The 20,647-nt window shown below is 36.8% G+C and overlaps 1 protein-coding gene across 2 annotated transcripts in view; it reads right to left on the bottom strand.

Moving 5' to 3' along the window:
- Positions 1-1,134: 1,134 nt before the first annotated feature.
- The window catches only part of LOC126474884 (nuclear hormone receptor HR96), a 113,387-nt gene continuing 93,874 nt past the window's right edge, over positions 1,135-20,647 (bottom strand). For both annotated transcript variants that reach the window (XM_050102376.1, XM_050102377.1), the window contains one exon: positions 1,135-4,003. In XM_050102376.1, the coding sequence (XP_049958333.1) occupies positions 3,803-4,003 (201 nt within the window). In that variant the 3' untranslated portion in view covers positions 1,135-3,802. The remainder of the gene's footprint in view (positions 4,004-20,647) is intronic.

Raw genomic sequence — 20,647 nt, forward strand, 5'->3', positions numbered from 1 at the left:
GCATGTAGGGCACATCCTATAACACAACATCATTGGAACAATAGCAGAAGGAGATACTAAGGGAAGGAATCGGCGGGGGAGACCAAGGATATCATACACGCAACAAATCATGAATGACGCTGGATGTAACACATACGTGGAAATGAAGAGGAAGGCATACAGGAGAGAGGAATGGCACTCTGCTGCAAACCAACCTCAGGGTTGAACACTAAAAGAAGAAAAGAATACAATAAATGTATCCGTTAGGACAGTGCGGTGAAATTTGGAGTTAAGGTGCTACGGCATCAGACGACTGACACAGGTGCCTTTGCTAACAGAATTACATTAACTTCAGCACCTCTCCTGGGCTCGTGACCACATCAGTTGGATACTGTATGACTGGAAAATTGTGGCCTGATCAGATGAGTCCAAATTTCAGTTGGTAAGAGCTCACAGTAGGTTTCGAGTGTGGTTCAGACCCCACGAAGCCATGGAGCCAAGTTGTCAACAAAGCACTGTGCAAGCTGGTGGTGTCTCCCTAATGGTGTGGACTGTGCTTATATGGAATGAACTGGATCTTCTGGTCCAACTGAACCAGTCACTGACTGGTAACGGTTCAGCTACCTGGAGACCATTTGCTGACAGTCATGAACTTCATGTTCCCAAACACGTCATCGGACCACAACTGTTCGTAATCAGTTTGAAGAACATCTGGACAATTCAAGCGAATGATTTGGCCATCCAGATCTTGTCACATGAATCCCACTGAATACTTATGGGATGAAATCGAGAGGTCAGTTCACACACAAAATCTTGTACCTCTAACACTTACACAATTATGAATGGCTACAGAGGCAGCATGGTTCAGTATTTCTCCAGGGGACTTCCAACGACTTGTAGAGTCCATTCCACAGAGTTGCTGCACTACGTCAGGCAAAAAGAGGTCCGCACAATATTAGGAAGTATCCTGTGGTTTTTGCCACCTCAGTGTACTTTCACTAAAATTCTCTTTCTGAAGACAACAGCACATGAACAAGAAATGTATATTTGTATTTCCATTACTACATGAGCCAGTTTTAACTTCACTAGCATACTTGCAAAATATTTAAAGGCAATATCCATAGTTACACTGATGAATATGATTCAAGCCACAAATATGTAACTGAGACATGTTTAATTAACTCATAAACACAATCTGTGATGATAATGTGGACACACATGCCAGTCATAAAACTGTGAGGATAATCTTCATTTAACATGATCACTTAAACACACAAACTTCAACAATCACACAATATACACTTCATTTATACCTCTTAGATTGTCGTCACCTATAAATCTCATGAATTTTTCTGTAGATATTGTACATGAAACTGTGATACATTAGAGCACCATCAGCACTGTAATGTGATACATTCCCATAGCGAAAAATTGAGAAAATACGAAAGAAAGAACTCATAATGCTATCACTTTCTTTAGTTTTGTGAAATTGCACATTGTAGGTGCTACAAAACTTAACTAGGTAGTCAAAGAAATAATTAAGTGTGTTAACTATGAAAAATTATTTCTCAATTTGCTTCTCAAGGTCTGTGGGACGGTCTGACACATATAAAATGCACTACTTCAAGGTACGTTTCACTATTTTTTCTTTTTAATACAAAGCACAATATGATTCAATAAGAAATAATTGTACTTGCACTGTTGCAGGTTAAGAAGATTGTGGTGGAGGCACAATTGAAACTGAACCACCATAAATTGATGGGAGTCCATAATGTAGTTTAACAGATTAAAAACTGTAGCACTTGTACCTGACAGTAAAAATTTAAATCTTAAAAGGCTATAAAGGCACGGTACACAATGAACAAAATAATCTTTCAAATTATTTATCATTATCAAAATTGTGCCATTGTGAAGTTCTATGCAGTTTTCTAATACCTACGATAGAGATTATTTTCATAAAGAAACAGTAAGCGAGCAGCTAGGAAAGCAACTTCCATGATAATGGAAAAGCTAGAAAGTTTCAACTTATCAAGGAATTCCAAACAAAGAAGCTATAATTCACAATTAGAACAATGTGCTAGGGTTCACACTCTCACCTGTGGAAATCTTTCCACAATTCTGTTCACAAACTAGGTAAATCTATATATACATAGTAAATAACTTTTATAAAAATACCAGGTACAATGAATCAAGAACATTAGAAACATATTACTATTTCTATGTAGATATGTACACAGTCACATGATTGATACATTAGAAAAAACTAGATGGCACATACTGATCACTGATATCTTTCAAAAAGATAACTATCAAAAAGATAACTATCTATTAAATAACAAATATTCATAGCTACCTTTCTAGTAACTGTAAGATGATATACAAACATTGGCATTCTAAGAAAATATTTAGCAAAGCATTCTAAATATTGCTCTTCATATACAAGATCAATTTTTATTCCATAAAAATAGTGCACTCTATAATGTCAGATTTCATGTTTGGCATATGTATAGGCTCCAGGAGAAAAATGCTTTCTTCAAGCCTAAAACCCTTTCAATTACAAAAATGTGTACATTCTTAATGTTTTATCAAAATATGTTACACATCATTTTTAAAACAAGTTCATAAAGTATGTTCTAATGTCAACAGCACAAAAAGCACACACATTCAGTTAAAAAGTGTCAAACTTTCATTTGCAGGTATGTGGAACACCACATACACTGAACAGTTTGTAAAATACCTTTCTACAAAATTGCCAAACTTTATAAAAGAAAAGTATTCTTATACAGCTACAGAGTGAGTATGAATCTGTCCCCTTTAGCCAGAGTCCACAGAAACAGACACTGCAAACCCACAATTGACTCACAGTAATGTTCATGCTGCTCCACATCATGCTAAGATGCTAACACCACTGCCTGCAATGGCTTAACATCCGCAGACAAGGAGTGTCGTCACTTTTACTCACAAAAGCTGTGTGCAATGTCCAATGCAGTAGGGTGATGTGGTTATCGAGTTTCATATGAGAAAGATAGAAAGAGAGAGAGAGAGAGAGAGAGAGAGAGAGAGAAAATCCACTGAAATTGTGGGGGATTGCAACTGACATGAAAATATGAAGGACAGGAGAGATCAATACCAATGACATCAGATGGATGAGGCAGGAATGTGTCACGGAACCATCATCAGGCTGTGGTCCTCACAAGAGTTTCATACATACAATGGATGGTGTAAATCGAACTTTGTTCTGAATTTAGCAATCCTTCAACAGAGTTTGGAGTCCAACAACATCGTCATGTGAGTTGGGCATAAACTTGTCAGGAAAAATCAATACTTTCGAAATGAAGTGATATAATTATTTATATAATTCACACTCTGTTTAGGATCTCTTGTGTTCAGTAATTAAAGCTCGAGTCTTGCCACTTAATCCAGAGTTCGCTAGGAGCTTGGAATGTGGCAAAATGTTCAAGACAGATTATAAATAAAATTTTCATACATACATAACAAAAACAAATACAAACAATATATAACAATTCCACAAAATTCTCTGTACACACATTTTCAAATGTTCAGCTCATACATTTCATTTCATGTGCTAAATCTTTTAATCTATCTTAAGTGAAAGCTAATCACTGAGTAACAATACATGTTTTGACTTCAATATATTAAAAATTGTACTGTATCCACAAAGGCAACATCTATTTATAATATAGGAACTACATAATATTATCATGTGATATTATGTCAATGACATTAGCCTGCAAAATAAAAAAGTGTACCATCTGAGTAGACTATTAGCAGTAACAAGAGGAATCTTCCCAGAAATTTGTATTCAGTGTGGTTTCAGATCAAATATCTCTATCAGCAGTGGCTCAACATCACGTGGATTTACATCCAAGTACACTCTAACTAATTCATCATTTAGTCTATGCAACTCAGCAATCTTTTGTATGAGCTTCAGAAATGTAGATCGGGCTTCACATCCTGGATACTGGCTCTCTAGATACCGCCGCAACAAGTAATAGTATGAATTCTGTAAATAAGAGCAAACAACAGAAATTTTCAACAAACAATATTTTCACATGAAATAAACAAATACAAAGGAGTTAGTTTATAACCACATGTTCCATATAAGATTAATGCCACCTGAAAATTGGAATTATTAGAAGAAGGGCAATAGAACCATCTGTATTCAAAAATCTGATTCAGAATGATTAAAATAGGATTTCAGCCACAATTCTCTCACAATGGAATGGTCCAATTCAACATGTTGAAACCTGCCCTGACATTTTTCACACAGGAAGAATACACCGACAGAAATGCACTGTCAAAATTTTAGTTGCTAAGGTGCACTGCAAGTATTTAAACAATATTTTAATCACTGCAGTTGTGACAATCTGTGAAGTGTGTAGAAAAATTAATGCATTCAGGCACTTCACAGTAATTAACAGTTTTATTTAGACAGAAACAGGATGGATAAGAACTGGTCACAACCATTATTCTGCATTCTGTGCTGCATACCAGGAATACTTGCTCAAATCCACATCACATGATGATGCAAACTGACAATGCACAAATGACTGAAGTTTAACAACACTGTTACGCTGATAAACGTGAAATCACAAAGAGCTATCGGACATTACACCATCCATCAATTTTCTGAAAACTGCTTTATACTGTCAATTGTTTTTTTTTTATTTATTTTTTTTTTTTTTTATTGAGAGGCTGAATCACATTATTAGTCCCACGTGGAACCAATTTTTTTTTATTTTATTTTATTTTATTTTATTTTTTTTTTATTGAGAGGCTGAATCACATTATTAGTCCCACGTGGAACCAAAATTATATTGACTGTCCTTTCATCCTCCTAAAGACAGACAGGTGGTGTTACGTTGAGGACAAGAGTCCAACAAAAGCAATAAATTACTTTCTGCAACTGGTAAGAAGATATTCTGGATGTGGTATTTGGTAATGAAGGTTATTCCATTCCATTTTTTCCAGATTTTGCTACATCAACTGCAAGAATTTTGTAATTAAACAGTGCTTTTTGTAATGTTTTGCCCTAATTTGCCTTGAGGTTTCTGAAGACAGATATAACACTGTGGAAACAGTAATCCACTGATACTTCTCACTAGCACTGTTGTATATGAATGTTTCCTAGCATTCATTGATTGCACAAGCAACTTGTCTTTTCTTCCTCGAAATGATAAAGTGCAATTTGCATGCAATTATTGCATGAAATCTGACTGACTGTCTCTATTCACAGCATTTTAGGGAGGCTTTGAATTTGTCTTTAGTGCTACCTATCAGTGACATCTCCTGTACACATTTACTTGAAGTATACTTCACAGTTTTGCAATTTCCTTTTCCATATAGTTATCTGACTGCTTAATTAGGTCAAGGTAAGCTGGGAATCAGTAATTTTCATCTCACAATTCAGAGGGCCCAATCTCATAGATTTCTCTCAGTAATGGTGCATTGACTCACACAGTTTTCCTACAGTTTTTCCTTCACACTTTTGAGTGTTTAATTTTGGCACATATTTCATACTCCATGTAAATCTTTCTTGCATTTATACAATTCACATTCAGATTTTACAAATAGAAACTAGCATCACAGACACTTTAAATTTAAGAATTTTCTCCCTCCTTTGTTTAGCCAAACATTCACAGCCTTTCTTTGTCACTGAAAGCTATTACCCACCATGTCTTCTTTTGGCTTGGAAGGAACTGTATTTTAGGTCTGGACTTTAATTAGCACAGTAATCATTGTATCATCAGAGTTACTTCCTCTTTTTTCTAACGTTTCCACAATTTCTAACGAAATATTGACACCATTTGAATGAATGTCCAAGAAATTAACTAATAAATTACACTTATGCAGGACTTCAGGAGAAGTAGGTGATTTTGATTGTATACCACATTTTTCGTATTTGATCTTCCCCTGGTTAAAAACATCAACTGGATGTCATATTACTATGAAACTCTGGAACCTGCACCTAGACAGATGCTATTAGCATGAATTTATGAAGAAAACAAAGATAATTAATTTAGTTTCATCTCCACCGTTAACACTTAGCAATATTGCCAGGCAAATGCTAATTATTACAGATATTACATGACTTGCAAATAATACCTGTGAATAATTATGTCAAAGAAACAATCAACAAACACTAAAATTCACTTTACTAATTATGACTGCATTGTGCTGAGTGATCTATTTACAATTTCAGGGTGGATTTAGATGATTCCCTAATCAGTCACGAGATTGCTGTTTGATACAACTGGGAGACTGGAATTCTTTAGCAGAGGAGGAAAGCTACAAAGAATTACTGAAGAATTTCAAAGTGAAAGAAATAAGAATTCTGCAATAGGTTTTAAATGGTTGCAGTGAACACGGTTCTTCAAACTCAAGAAAATGTAAAATAAGACAGCATGTTCTTGCAGTGACATAAATTTATAAAATCTTCCTGGACCTCCATCCACATCGTTGTTAAATTTCCACTTTATTCTGGCAAAACTATCAATAACAACAACAAAATTGGGAAACCCATTAAAGGTGGAAACAGCTAACATGACAGGGCATTTAAGGGTGACTGGGCCATAATGCTGCAATCACAAGTAATAGTGATCATTTACAATGCCAGTCACATAAGGCAAGGGTTACAGATATTCCTGACTTGAGTGTGTTGATTAATTTATCCATTATGTAGTAGTGCTGAAAAATATTTATCAGGCAGTTCAGTATGAAACTAACCAACCAACCAACAGAGAAAGTACTAAATGTAGCTCAGGAATTGAACTTAGAAAATACATTAGTCAGTCATCTGCAACAAAAAATCAAAATTGCAGCAGTGAACTCAGTGAGAACACAATAAGATTTGCTACCATCAGAATCCAGTGAAACTCTGTTAAGATATCTTGCAGCCTCAAAACTATCAATATCAGTGGCCACCACCTTGCCACCAGGGACATATTATGGAAATTGTAAGCCCTCTCGACAGCAATCAACAGACACATTCCACAACTTTAACCATCAAGCAAACATCTGATATCATTCAGCAAGCAAAGCATTGAAATAAAATGCAAGTTTGTTTCCAAAGCAACATACAGATGTATCACACACAATCTCAATCTCAGTAGTGGCACAACTAGCACACAGGACATTTTATCAATCTTCAGATTTAAAATCCAAAATACAATATTTCTGATTTCAACAGCAACACCTTTCAAAACCTTTAGGCAGCTCATGCAGTGAATTTTCCAGACTTTTCACATGGGCCCTGAGATGTACTAACAAGACTGGCACCTGCATGTTTTTAAACCAACAGCAGTACCTAAATTTCACAAAGCCAAACAGATAACACATCTGCATCTATGAATACATCTACCTATATATTCTGAAAGCCAAAGCTACATCATATTCCACAACCATGTAATTGTGTGTGACAGAGGCAGTGCTTTCTGGTACGAACATTCCTCCCGTCCAGTTTCGCTTGTTAATGGTGTGTGGAAAGAATAATTGTCAGTAAGCCTATGTATTGACTCCAATTTCTTGAATTTTCTTGTTGGGGTCATTACGCGATATGTGGGAGGAAGTAATATGTTGTCCATCTCTTCCCAGAAAGTGCTTCCTCGAAATTTCAATAGCAAATCACTCCATGAAGCACACCATCTCTACTGTAAGATTTGTCAATGGAGTTCGCTGGGGATTTCAGTAATGCTCTTGTGCCATCTAGATGATCCCCCGATGAAACAAGTCTCTCTCTCTCTCTCTCTCTCTCTCTCTCTCTCTCCCTCCGACAACAGTCCTACCTTGTAAAGATCCCATTTTGATGTTCACCACTTGCGAATCTATCGAAAAGGCACATTATAAACCACTTCCTTTGTGGATGAATTACATTTCGTTAAGAGTCTTCCAATTAATTGCAGTCTGACCTCTGTTTTTCATACTATTTGTTATATGTGGTCCTTCCACTTAAGGCTGCTCTGGATAGTTTCTCCTACATATTTGACAGTAAATACTGGTTCTAGAAGTTCCTCATCAATAATTTAAATTTGTACAGTGGTGACTTTCTTTTCCTAAGTATGCACAATATTTTATATATATTTACTTTCAGGGTCAACTGGAAGAGCCTGCAACATCAATCCTCTGCAAGTCATTCTGTAAATCAATACTGTCTTCTGGTGTTGCTATTTTGTTAAGACAACCGCATCATCTACAAACAGTCTTAAGAAGCATCCAACTATTTCTAGTAGATCATTCATATACACAGTAACCAATGAAGATTCTACACTCTTCTTTGGGGTACTCCAGAAATTACCTTCACATCTGTCAATTTTGAACTGTTAAGAGAGAAGTGTTGAGCTCTATCTGCAGTAACGTCTATAATTCAGTCGCAAATCTGGTCTCATACACAATACGCTCATATTTTTTCACTAAACGGCAGTGCAAGATGGTGTCAAATGCCTTCCTGAGGTCAAGTAACACGGTATCAATCTGATCACTGTTGTCTACAGCACTAAGGACCCCATGAAGGAAAAGAGCAAGCCAAGTTTCACAAAATCTTTGTTTGCAGAATCCATGTTTGCTTTTATAGAGGAGACTTTTGTTCTTGTACATCATAATTCTTGAGCATAAAACATGTTCCTTGATTCTACAACAGACTGATGAGGCCTGTACTTGGGTTAACCTGTCCTGCGGCCCTTCTAGAAACAAGGGATGACTTGCACTTTTTCCACTTGCTGGATACTCTTTGTTGCTCCAGTGATCTACAATAAACTGCTGTAGAAGGGGACCAAGTTCTTTTGTACAATCTTTGTAAAATCTTATAGCTATTTCATCTAGTCCTGATGCCTTTCCACTACTATGGAAATGTAGTTGTTTTTCAGTTTCATGACGGTTATCTCAATACCTGCCATTTTAACACTTGTGGGATGGTTGAAAGGTGGGACTGAGTTACAATCTTCCGCAGTGAAACAATTCTGGATGACCGAATACAGTATTTCAGCCTTCTCTCTGTTCTCTTCCATTTTGGTGTCAGAATGGTCTCCAAGTGAATGAAAAGATGATTTCGAATCACTTTTTGCTTTACAGTTTTTGCTCAAATCAGTTGGCAATATTTTACTTTCAAAGTCGCTTAATGCTTCTCTCATTGCTCTCTTACTGTTCACTTTCATTTCATTCAGCTTTTGCTTGTCAGCTAAGTTTTGACTTCTCCTGAATCTGACATGAAGCTCTCGCTGTTTATGGAGCAGTTTTCTAACATCCCTACCAAATCACAGTAGGTCTTTCTCACCCTTTAAGACTTTGTTCAGAATATACTTATCTACAGGACGAGGAATTCTGCCTTATGCAAGACACCTTTCCAATTTCATTTTACCCATTGAAAAGGTGTCTTGCATAAGGCGGAATTACTAGTCCTATTTTCATAGGCAGCATGGACAATAGGATCATACTTATCTAATACATACTGAATGATGCTTTTGACCTTTTTTTCATTTGTGCTCATCATCATCATCATTGAATATTTGATGCTGACAACTCAGTCTGCAATTTGTATCCTGTCACTCTTGCAAAGCAAAAAATATCTTCCTACCTTTTTTAACATCCCTTGCAAAACCTGTAGTTTTAGTTGCTATCACAGCCTTATGATCACCGATACCTTCCTCTACATTAACTGATTCAATAAATTCAGCTCTGTTTGCTGCTAGGTAGTCCAAGATATTATCTTTACGAGTTGGCTCTGTATCTGCCCAAAGTTAATTTTCAAACGAGACATTCAGAATAATGTCACACGAATCCCCATCTCTGGCACCAGTTTTGAACGCATGACTCTCCCAATCTATTACTGACAAGTTGAAATCATACTCATGATAACAGCATGAACAGGAAAATTATAACAATGTTCTGTAGGTTCTCCATGAGCCGCTCTACCACTACAGCTCCTGACCCAAGCGATCTAATTACCATTTTTGACCAATTTGATGCTTAACTTCTCCCTGATTAATTCAAATTCAGGATCTGTGATAATATTGCTAAATATTATCAAGTTCTTTATTGCAGCAAATTTGCCATCACCAATGGCAACTAGCCTATCCTTATGACAAATATTCCAAACTGAAAATTCGCTTTTCATTTCAACAGACTTTCTTTCCCTGCTATCATCTCAGCATTATAACCTTCAAAAAGCAATATTAATTCTTGGACCTTCCCTCAGATATTCCTGCTATTTATTAATATCATACTAACCATTTCTACTGCCTATATGCAAAGACAAGTATCACCTTAGAACACTGCGGCTGATGCAACTTTGATTTTGGCAGGTAATTCATCTCTCATTGTAAGTGGGGGGGGGGGGGGGGGGGCGTTCTCTAACCCTAAAATTTTCCACCCGATAGCAGAGGTCAAGAAATTCCTATGTAATGCCATTGCAGAATCGCCTGAGCCTCTGGTTTAGACCATCCACTCTGGTCCAAACCAGATCACAATAAACCCGGAGTTTGATGCTACAAATAGACAGCTTAGCCTGCACCCAATGCTTGTTGCCTTCTCCAAATCAGTCATTCACTAAAATTAGCTGACAATGACATCAGAAGACAAGTGGCAGGCATCATTCATGCTGACATGTGCCATTATTTGCAGCAGTTGCACCCAGCTCTCTCAATAGCTGCAGGCAGAACAGCCTCCAGGTCATGGAGATGACCCCCAGAAATTACCGAGTGCACACTGGCATTCTCTCTTGCCCTGCATGCTATTTCCCTGGGATTCCATCACCCACCTAACAATGTAACTCCCAACGGCTAACATACCCACCCTCTACATTTGTCCAGATTAGATAGGAGAATCAGCCACTGGCCCAACAGGAGAGGGCAACCTATTCTCCCTGTGTCCACTCATTACAAGCACACTCCCTATCCATATCGTACTGTCTAAAAAAATTATATACAATCTCAAAATATACAAACAAAGCAGTAAAGAGTAACTTTGAAATTACTGTCTGACCCTGCAAAAGAGTAAACTACCTGACTGGTGCTACCGAGGTTGAAATGTACAAAAAATCTAATGAGGAGAATAAGCACTAAACTCTGTTCTTCAGGGTTCTCACTATAGCCTGGAACCACAAGATCCGCAAACTCTTAAAACATATAAAAATTTGTCTACTGAAAATGGATGTATCAACAGTTAATTTTTACTAGACACACTGCTTACCTGAAAACTACTGCAGGAACTAAATATATAAACTCCAGTGCACCAATCTAAACTATATGCTTTGTGCTAACATGAGATTTAAACATAGAGACATGACGTAGTGCTTCTGGCAGCACAAAACTGCACAAAGAATCAACTCACACAAAGATATACACCAATACAGGGCTTAACACCTCACTGATTGTGAGCTTAAGCACTCAAGCCCGCTCACATTCTTGCTCGCGAGCAAAGCAGTTGCGGCATGATGGGGAGCGAGGAAAACATGCACAAATCACATGGTCATGACAACACAGCAGCAGCACCAGCTATCGAATAGACGAGGGTCAGTTTTCACAGTGAAGCCATCTAATAAGCAATGGCGAGTTGGCATTGTGTAGCACCGACAATGTCTTCGCACGTCAGTCCACTGTGTGAGGAGTCTTTATGATTTCCCACAAAAAGATGGGTTTGCAAAATTTTTAATGGATCATAAGATGCTGTATACTTTCAGGACGTTCAATTTACAAAGGTGATACATACCTTGGCATGTCACAGAGTACGGAAACAGAAAATGTGAGGGAGCTGAACATGTGTAAGAGATATTGAAACTTAAAAGAAGGCCCTCTGAACAGAGAGAAGAAGAGGAAGAAACTTCAAGTCAGTGTGATGCTCCAATGAGCTACAAAACTGCACTACTTTTAGCAAAGTCCATGCACCCTTTCACAAATGATAATTTAATAAAAGAATACTTTGCTACTGCAGCTGAAGATTTATGTCCATTTCACGCAGAACAATTTCATGTGATGCCATTATTAAACATGACACTCATGCATCCCACACAGATTATGGCAGAAGTTGTTCAGCGCCAGCTTCAAAAATATTTGTAAACGATTTTTTTCTATTATCTTTAGCACTCTATGAAAGTGTAGTTAACACAGACACATAGTTAACATGACACTCTTAGCTGTATTCAAGAAAGCATAGAACATGCAGCTTTGTTATGGAACTTATTAGTTTGATTTGTGTGTGTGTGTGTGTGTGTGTGTGTGTGTGTGTGCACGCACGCGCGCGTGCAGACACATTGCTAGTCTTGTTGTGGGGGTAAAAAAAAAAAAAAAAAAAAAAAAAAAAAAAAAAAAAAAAAAAAAGACACGATCCCCAATGCAGCAGAATGGGAAAATGCAAAGGCTTCCAACACACCATTTCCACTGGTCTGCAGCTTGAAGTAGTTGATCTGTAATATGACAAGGAATATAAATACAATCTATATTTCTTCAGCATTTCCTTCACAGGTCTTCACTTGGCTCCCCACCCCATTCGTTGTGACAATGCAGAGGGCACAGCGCTCAATGCTCACAGGCCTGTGTGCACCATCTGCTCACAGAGCACTGTTTTTCTGAGGTCCTGCACTAAGATTTACGTAAAAACAAAAACCTAAGAGTGATTTGCTAAATGTTATCTAAACACTAAAATACACAGATATAGTTCACTTCTTACCAGAAGCATGTGCAAAAAAAAAAATCACAAACTAAACTAAACTGCTACTGTTGCTGCTACCACCACTCCAGGCACATCCACTTGTCTCAACGTCTCTACTGGACTTACTGTCAGTGCCCTGTAGTCAATGGTCACTCTGCAGTGCATGGTTGAAGATGCTTGATACCTGTATTACATATTTCATGTCCTATTTTATTGGTGCAATGAGTGAGGAAAACCTGACAGTCTATTTGCCTCTGCACGCACCCTTGTCTACTTATTTTCTTCTCATTATCCCTACCTGCTATATACAATGGTGGCAGCATAAGTGCTGCACAGTCTATTTCAAACACAGGTTTAATAATTGCTTCTAACATTAATTAATTTCAAAGAAACTGGACACATTTCCTTCCACAATTCACAAATTCACTCTTGAGCCCAGACTAGGACTTAGATCAATACAGCACAAGAGGTATCATTGCAGAAGAGGGGCAAATCGAAAAATTTTAACTCTGCATTGGTGCCACACAGGAAAAATAATAAGTAATCTGTAAAATAATAAGTGGTGTTCCTAAGATCACCCAGTCATGATATAATGGTCACATTTTATATAGTCTCTGTATTTTCATGTGTTCCCATCAAAGATTAGTCCTTTGACAGAGCAATTCCAGACAGTTAAGCACATACTGACATCACTGTATTTATTATATGACACACAGTATTTTGACAAGATGGACAGTGATATGATGGGAACCTATTTAGTATGTCCATAGGAAACCTTTATAAGAAGAAGATTAAACATGAAACCAGTATAGACTAATTATTTTTATCGTTATATCAATAACATCTTTGTTATCTCGCTCCATGTTTAAAAAAGTGGTTGAGACTTTGTACACCTGAACCACATTCATGAATACTTGTCGAATTCACAACAGAGGGCTAGAGAGAACACATTCTTGTTCCTTGATGTCGTCAGCCACTTGAACATAACTGGTTGTCTCAGACACAGCATTTATAAGTAACTCCCTTCCCAATCACACAAAATATAATCTGCATGTTTTCTGCCATCAGTAACTGGTACAGAAAAGCACTGTTCTGAAGACACTAATGCACCACGAAAAAGCTGTCTCAAATATTAAAAATCTGTGACAAGAAATGAGGCTCCTTTCTGGTTTTCTGTTAGTGGTAGGCCTAAGCTTGACAATTCAAACCACTGATACAGTTTTGGCATGAATAATCCATTTACTTCACACAGCTAGAAGCCCAAGAAGATTTTATAAAGAGAACAGTGTTTGACAAAGAGCCAAACAGTTTCAGTAGACTTCCAAAAAGCCTTGAATAGTGTATAAAGGGGATCAACATGCATAATATCCTGAACTAAAACATGCACATGACCTTCAATAGCTACAAATACAACATTTTAGAAATAAAAATGAAATATCAAGCTATCTTGGTTACAGTGAAGGGAAGTGTAGTAGGCAGTTGCACTATGTTGTCACTGTACTGCAACTTTTATGACATGAAGCAATAACTCAAGTGAAATTGTTGTAGAAAGTAAGGCATGATTACACACAATAAATTTAGCAAAGAAAACAACAGGAGACTAGTCCAAGCAAAATAGAATTTTCTTCAACAAAACAACTCGCACAAAAATGAATAATTTTTCTTAAGCACTTAGTGTGGAACACAATAACGCATAGGAAGTGTAACAAGCAGCATTGGAAGGACCATACGTGTGCTCAACAGTGAGGTTATCAGTGCTGCAGCACGGGATCTCCAGAGAAGCTTACTAGAAGGTGTTCCAGAAGTATAATGAGAATTAAGTTGACAGACAAAGTAGTAAATGTTGGGTTACTGGAAGGAGGAGGCAAAGAACGAAATCTTTGGAAGATCATAACAAGCCGGTTAAATTAACACGACATCTGATAAGTCACCCATGAATATTTATTTTGGCACTGGGAAGAGGAGCAGAATGGTACAGTTGTAGCAGCACAAAAATTAGAGTATGCTAAACAGTTAATTGATGACTCTGGTCATACGATGAATGCCAAGTAAAAATATTACCAGAAGACAACATGACATTATGCTGAAGCAAGCTGAGATCCCTTTTACTTCCCCTCTTCTTTAGCCATCTGCATCCTTAAATTTGTTTTCTTTTTTTTCATTTTTAGCTAATTACCATTAACATATGTGAGTATAATCTGCATTTTCATAAAAGAGAAAGGTTGGCCCTCAGTTTTAAAGAATATAATACCAGATCTAATTTTGTGCTTAGTTTTACGTATGTAATTGATTTACTAATTTATTTTGGCTATTCCTAGTTAGTATCTTTCATTCTAGGATGAAATCAGTAATTGTTTTGTAACTTAAATTCTACTGTTGAATTATAAACAAAATATAAATTCTGTACTAATTATAAACATTTGGAGGAAAAACTAATACCATTCTTTAAGTATTTATTTGGCTCTATTCAAAAACATGTTAGTGAAGCCAGCTCTTAATTAATTCCAAGTAATTACTAGTTTTGTCCAAAGTATTGTTTGCGTATCTATATCTGTTTATTTCACCATTTAAACAAATAATTCAGCCTAATTCTTGAAGCAGAAGAAACTGTTAAAAAGGCGGAATTTTTCGATGTATTCAATTAATTTAATGAGTTAAGTTTTAATTGTGATTTCTGTAAATTATACATCAAACAATGTGTAGTTTCAGTGCCTATTATTGTGATGATATATAAGGGCTCAATTTTTGGTGCTGAGACAAGTCAGTCCACAGCTGAGTTTCAGACGAGGACCCCGTCTTGGTTAGAACAACTACAATGCATCAACTTAACTGTCAAATAAGTGTAAGACAAATAGGCTGTGTGTTAAAACAATGATAGTGTCTGTTCAATATGTATCGTATTATTCTGCAAGAACTGTGAACTGTGTGGTTAGGCTTTTTCTGCTCATGGATATTCCAACAGTAAACTATTGTAGCAGTATGTTGACGTTTGCTTGCAAAGGATGGGGAGGGGGGGTTGTGAACATTGAAAGTAAAGAACTGTGAGACACAAATGTGTACCTGTCGGCTACATCATTTAAAGTAGTCAGTGCTGAACTTCCAAACCCAACCCCCCCCCCCATTTTTCAGCCAGTATAGCAATGCAATACGTCGACACCAAGGACAATCAATGAGGAAATAAAGCAGGCAAATGTCAAAACATGGAGGAGACCATCGAGCTGTAAAAAAAGTAAACCAACAGACTATACGCTATGTTTTGGCTTTCCAAATAACATTGTCCTTCAAAACCAGAGTGGAAAAGAGTTTATCACAAAAAAGTTAGGGAATGTAGTAAGGGAAGCTCTGGCAGAATGTAAATACTTTAACAGTCCTGGAACCCATTCATACATGGCTAGCAAAGTGTTTATTCTTTTCTGTATGCCTGCTGGCAATTCTGTGCTTCAACTATTCAGTGAGTAAATGGTAAAACAGAATAATTTGTCCAAAATAATGTACCAAAATGTACAAAGCATCCATAGAATAAAACAGGGGTCTCCTAATTATTAGACCACGAGGGTCACATATCAAGTTCTGAAACTCAGTGTGACCGGGTAAAACATTTTCTCAGAAGTTCAAGAAGATAATTATAATGAAATTTACCGTAATTAATGCAAACTCACTATTCAGTGAAAATCTCAAGTACACTTTATTACTCTTTAGTAAACTTAATGAGATATATGCAGTTTATCTTTTCAATCCAAAATTTTCTCAGACTGTAGCTCTAACTCACTCTGTTTTGTAAATAAAATAGTCTGTAAATATTCAACGGTATTTAGATTCTGTAAAGTTCAGCAATGAAAATGTTTGTTCACATTTTTAGGTCATGGAAAACCCAGGTAACAAACTTTGTGCAAAGTCTTTGATCTAGGTGTAGTTGTCTTCTAAATTTGTACTTCATTGTGTCATAAGCTTGCACAGCAATGAGTTCCATTTGCTGTACTGCCTGAACATCTACCAGTCCACAAGAAAAGAGGTCCTGGAAAATTTGTAGTTTCTTGGAATTAGTATCTAAATCTGAGAACCATGACAACAACTCTTTCTTCAGATAACCAAGATGTTCCATTGCAAATAAAAGTGGAAAACTTGAACCACACCCACCATTCAGTGACAGACAAATGGTGATGTGTAAGGAAATTTTCTATCTGACATTGTGTCTAAAATGTATCTGTTTCTGTTTGAAAGCTTTAACATATGTGTAAAGATAACAAGTAATACTGTCCTCCCCTTGGAGTTTTTTATTCATTTCAATCAAATGGAAAGCAACATTAGCCAAGAATGCTAATTTCCATAGCCATTCTTTGTCTGACAGGACTTCCATAGGGTTGTTCTTCTCACTTATAAGTATTTCAAACTCTGTTCTCAAAGAAGAGAAGCTTGACAAAGTTTTACCACAGTTAACCACCTTACAGCTGTGTGGTATGAGAGATCAATTGACAAAGATTCTACATCTTCTAGCAAAGACTTGAATTGGATTCCATGACATCGAATGAAATTGACAGCATACATTATGGACTTCATCACCCAGGACATATCCACTGACTTTGCACAGTGTTTCCTGATGAACTACACAGTACATTCTGAAGTGTTTGGTAACATCATTGGCTTCATATTCTGAGTTTAGTCTTCCAGTGAAACCTGAATATTTGCCACACATGTGGCAAATACAAACACAAAAAGAAAACAACACAATGCCATGCCTAATACAATGAAGGAAAACTGTTAGCATTCAAAACAGTTTCCAGTCATCTCAGAATGGATAAATACAGGTCCTGTACAGTTGTCAAGGTTATATTATCCCATTCATCTTACAAAATACTGCCAGTTTCAGGTAAGAGTGATGGAGGTGAATAGCGACCACGCATCTTCTCTCCATAACAGACCACAAAGGCTCAATAATATTGAGATCTTGTGACTGTGGTAAACCACGGAGATGTTCACAAAACCAGTCCTGTACAATGTGAGCTGTCTGAAAAGGGGCCGTGTCATCTTGGAACACAACATCCCCACTGTTGAACAAACACTGTAGCATGCGATGGATCTGAGCAGCCAAAATGCTCACACGATTGTCGGCTGTAATATGACCTTGCAGAGCAATAATGGAGGTCATGAAACACCACAATATGACTGCTCAAATCATCAGCAAACCAAACCCCCACACCCTCACCATGTTTCATTCTTGGTACATAAAATCACCCAGAAATTGGGAACCATGTGAAAGAAGTCACATGCAATCAAATGACTTTGTTCCATTGCACCGCAGTCTAGGGCTTATGGCTTCATTCTCCTGTTACGGGCATTTGCATCATTGATGAGTGATTTTGGAATTCCAGCTTGTCCTACAAGTCTCTGCTTCGGGAGCTCCCTTCATATATATTGGTGTTTTTTTTTTGTTTTTTTTTTTTTTTTTGTGCTGACAGAATGTGCGAGTGCGACATTCAGTTTTCCAGTGACTTGCAGCTGTTGTCTTCTTATTTTTTCGTCACAGTCATCTTCAGTGATCATCTACCATCCTCACTTAACACACACTTCCATCCACATTGTGACTCAGCCTCTTTAATCACCAAACTGTTTGGCTACTTTGATTACATAAGCATCCATCATACGAGCATCAACAATTTTCCCATGTTTGAAATCACGTATCTCTGACATGAGGTGCTCACAACTATGCAAAACAGTTATGATCACAACTGACATAACATACTGAGGACATTGCAAATGTGCCGTTCGTGGTCAAAGAACAGCACAACCTGCACGCTTGGCTAGCAGAAACAATTCTACAGCTGTAATTGAAAGGCAGCTTTTAATCAAACTGTGTAACTTGTGTTTCTTTGTAGTGGTGTTAAGTATTGTATTCCTTCAAAACATCAATAACTTTGTTGTATATAACACATACTGGTTTGTCGTCTTCCTCTATAATGAAATATTAAATGGCCCATGTTGTGTTTAAGATAAGGCCACCACCTATTCATTGTTCTATTTTGAGTTTACACATACTTAAAAGAAAGACAACTAGAAATAAGAAGAGATACAAACGAGCTGGAGGAATTGCATGTTATTTTTTAAAAAAATTTCTGAAGTGTTAATTGGATTAAATTCCTTTGTGAGCCAAATGTGGCCTGCAGGTCATGTTTTGGAGACCCCTGGAAGGAACTACGGATACTATTAACAAGGCAAAATTTTTGTCTCATCTAAATATTCACACTTGAAATGATTGCCCTCTGATAAATTTCAACGTTTCAATTCAATGAACAACAATCACTCATCTGTTAATCAAAATCCCATACTTAAAACAGGAAAAAGGTTATTGACAACCAAAAAAATTGCTTCAAAAGATGTAACTGGGAAATGTATAATGTTAACACTGTTGAAAGTTTTGAAGATCCTATATTATTGTATGCAAAAGAAAAGAATCAATTAAACAGCAAATAGTAGTCAAAGAAAAAACAGTATGTACACACGGTACGGAGGACAAAAAATTATATGATTAAAGTAAATGCATACTGAACAGGGCCAAAAATATACAAAAACAAAAACCTTCACATTTTTCAGTAGCAAAAATGTACTGTTAAAAATGTTGTTTTCAGAACATTTGTCAACTTTGTTAATTTTGACTGAAACATTATAACGTTACTTTTTTCTAGGCATACAGTACAATACTCTGAAATGGTTTCGCACACAGTTTCATTATGAATATTCTACAATGAACCTTGGTTTTAAGAACTTCAGACAAAATCTTGAATTCATCCGATAAACCTGATTGATGATAAACAGAAATAAATGTCACACAGTTGTAGACTCACAGTGTGAGTGACGTAAGACGTAATGCCAGTTTTACTTCGCAAGTGGTTCCAGATATCGAAACAAGGTTTTTGGCACATGATTGTATACTAAGAGGAACAGACTTTTCTTATGCAATAAATAGTTCATTATTGTATCAATCAAATTAGTGAAGCTAGCATGATTTTTTAAAGAGAACAATATACTTTTTAACAGCATCTGAAAGTGCTCAAATAGACAGGTTTACCAATATAATCTTGTTGATTTTGAGGCTGAACTCTTCACAAAAGAATCTGAAAAATATTCTAAAACTGAAAGGCAGGTCAGCCAGAATCACCTATTGTGTTTTAAACATGCTCATGCCATGCTGTGTTGTTGCATCAATCCTTTCGATTGTTTACATGCCTGAACTGCAGAACTAGCAGAAATGGTGTTGTCTAATCAGCAGGTCATTTCTGCTTCAACATTACTTGCATGTCAAAATATACACCAATGACAAGAAGTTAGACATGCTATTTTTATATGATGAATGTCAAAGAAATGCTGTACAAATGGTACAGTGGTAAAGAGACATCTATCCTGAACACTGCTGTCCGTCGCACCAGGCACTTGCATGAATTATTAGGTCACTAGTGCAAACAAGCAGCTTCAATGTCTGACAGAGCAAATGAAGATGCTTTTCTGGCTACATTGCTTACCAATCTGCATGACAGTGAGAGATGTAGTGCCAAGGAATGTGTGATCAGCCAGAGAAGTGTCATTCGCATATTGTGTCGACATAAATTCCATCCTTATAATCTGTCACTACATCAGGCACTCAGAGGATGTGAATTTTGAATGTCCATCTGCTCTGCATCAACTGGGAGATGACACTACATTATTCCAACATGTGCTCTTTACTGGCACAGCTATGTTTACAAATCATGATAACGTAAATTTTCAACAATAGCTTTGTTGAACATCAATGACTATAGAGCAAAAAAATATGGTGCAGCATTATACAAAATTCCATTGTGGGACCTTACTTTAACCCAGAGATTTTAAATGCAAATAAGACTGCACAGTTGCTCATGAGCATTATACTAGTGCTCCTACAAAAGGTACCACTGGAAAAGCAACAGTGTATGTGGTTCCAACACAATGGCTGTCCAGTGCAGTCTTCCTGTGCTACAATGCAAATACTGAATGAAGA

This window comes from Schistocerca serialis, chromosome 4, assembly GCF_023864345.2.
Source record: "Schistocerca serialis cubense isolate TAMUIC-IGC-003099 chromosome 4, iqSchSeri2.2, whole genome shotgun sequence".
Taxonomy (NCBI): Eukaryota; Metazoa; Arthropoda; class Insecta; order Orthoptera; family Acrididae; genus Schistocerca; species Schistocerca serialis.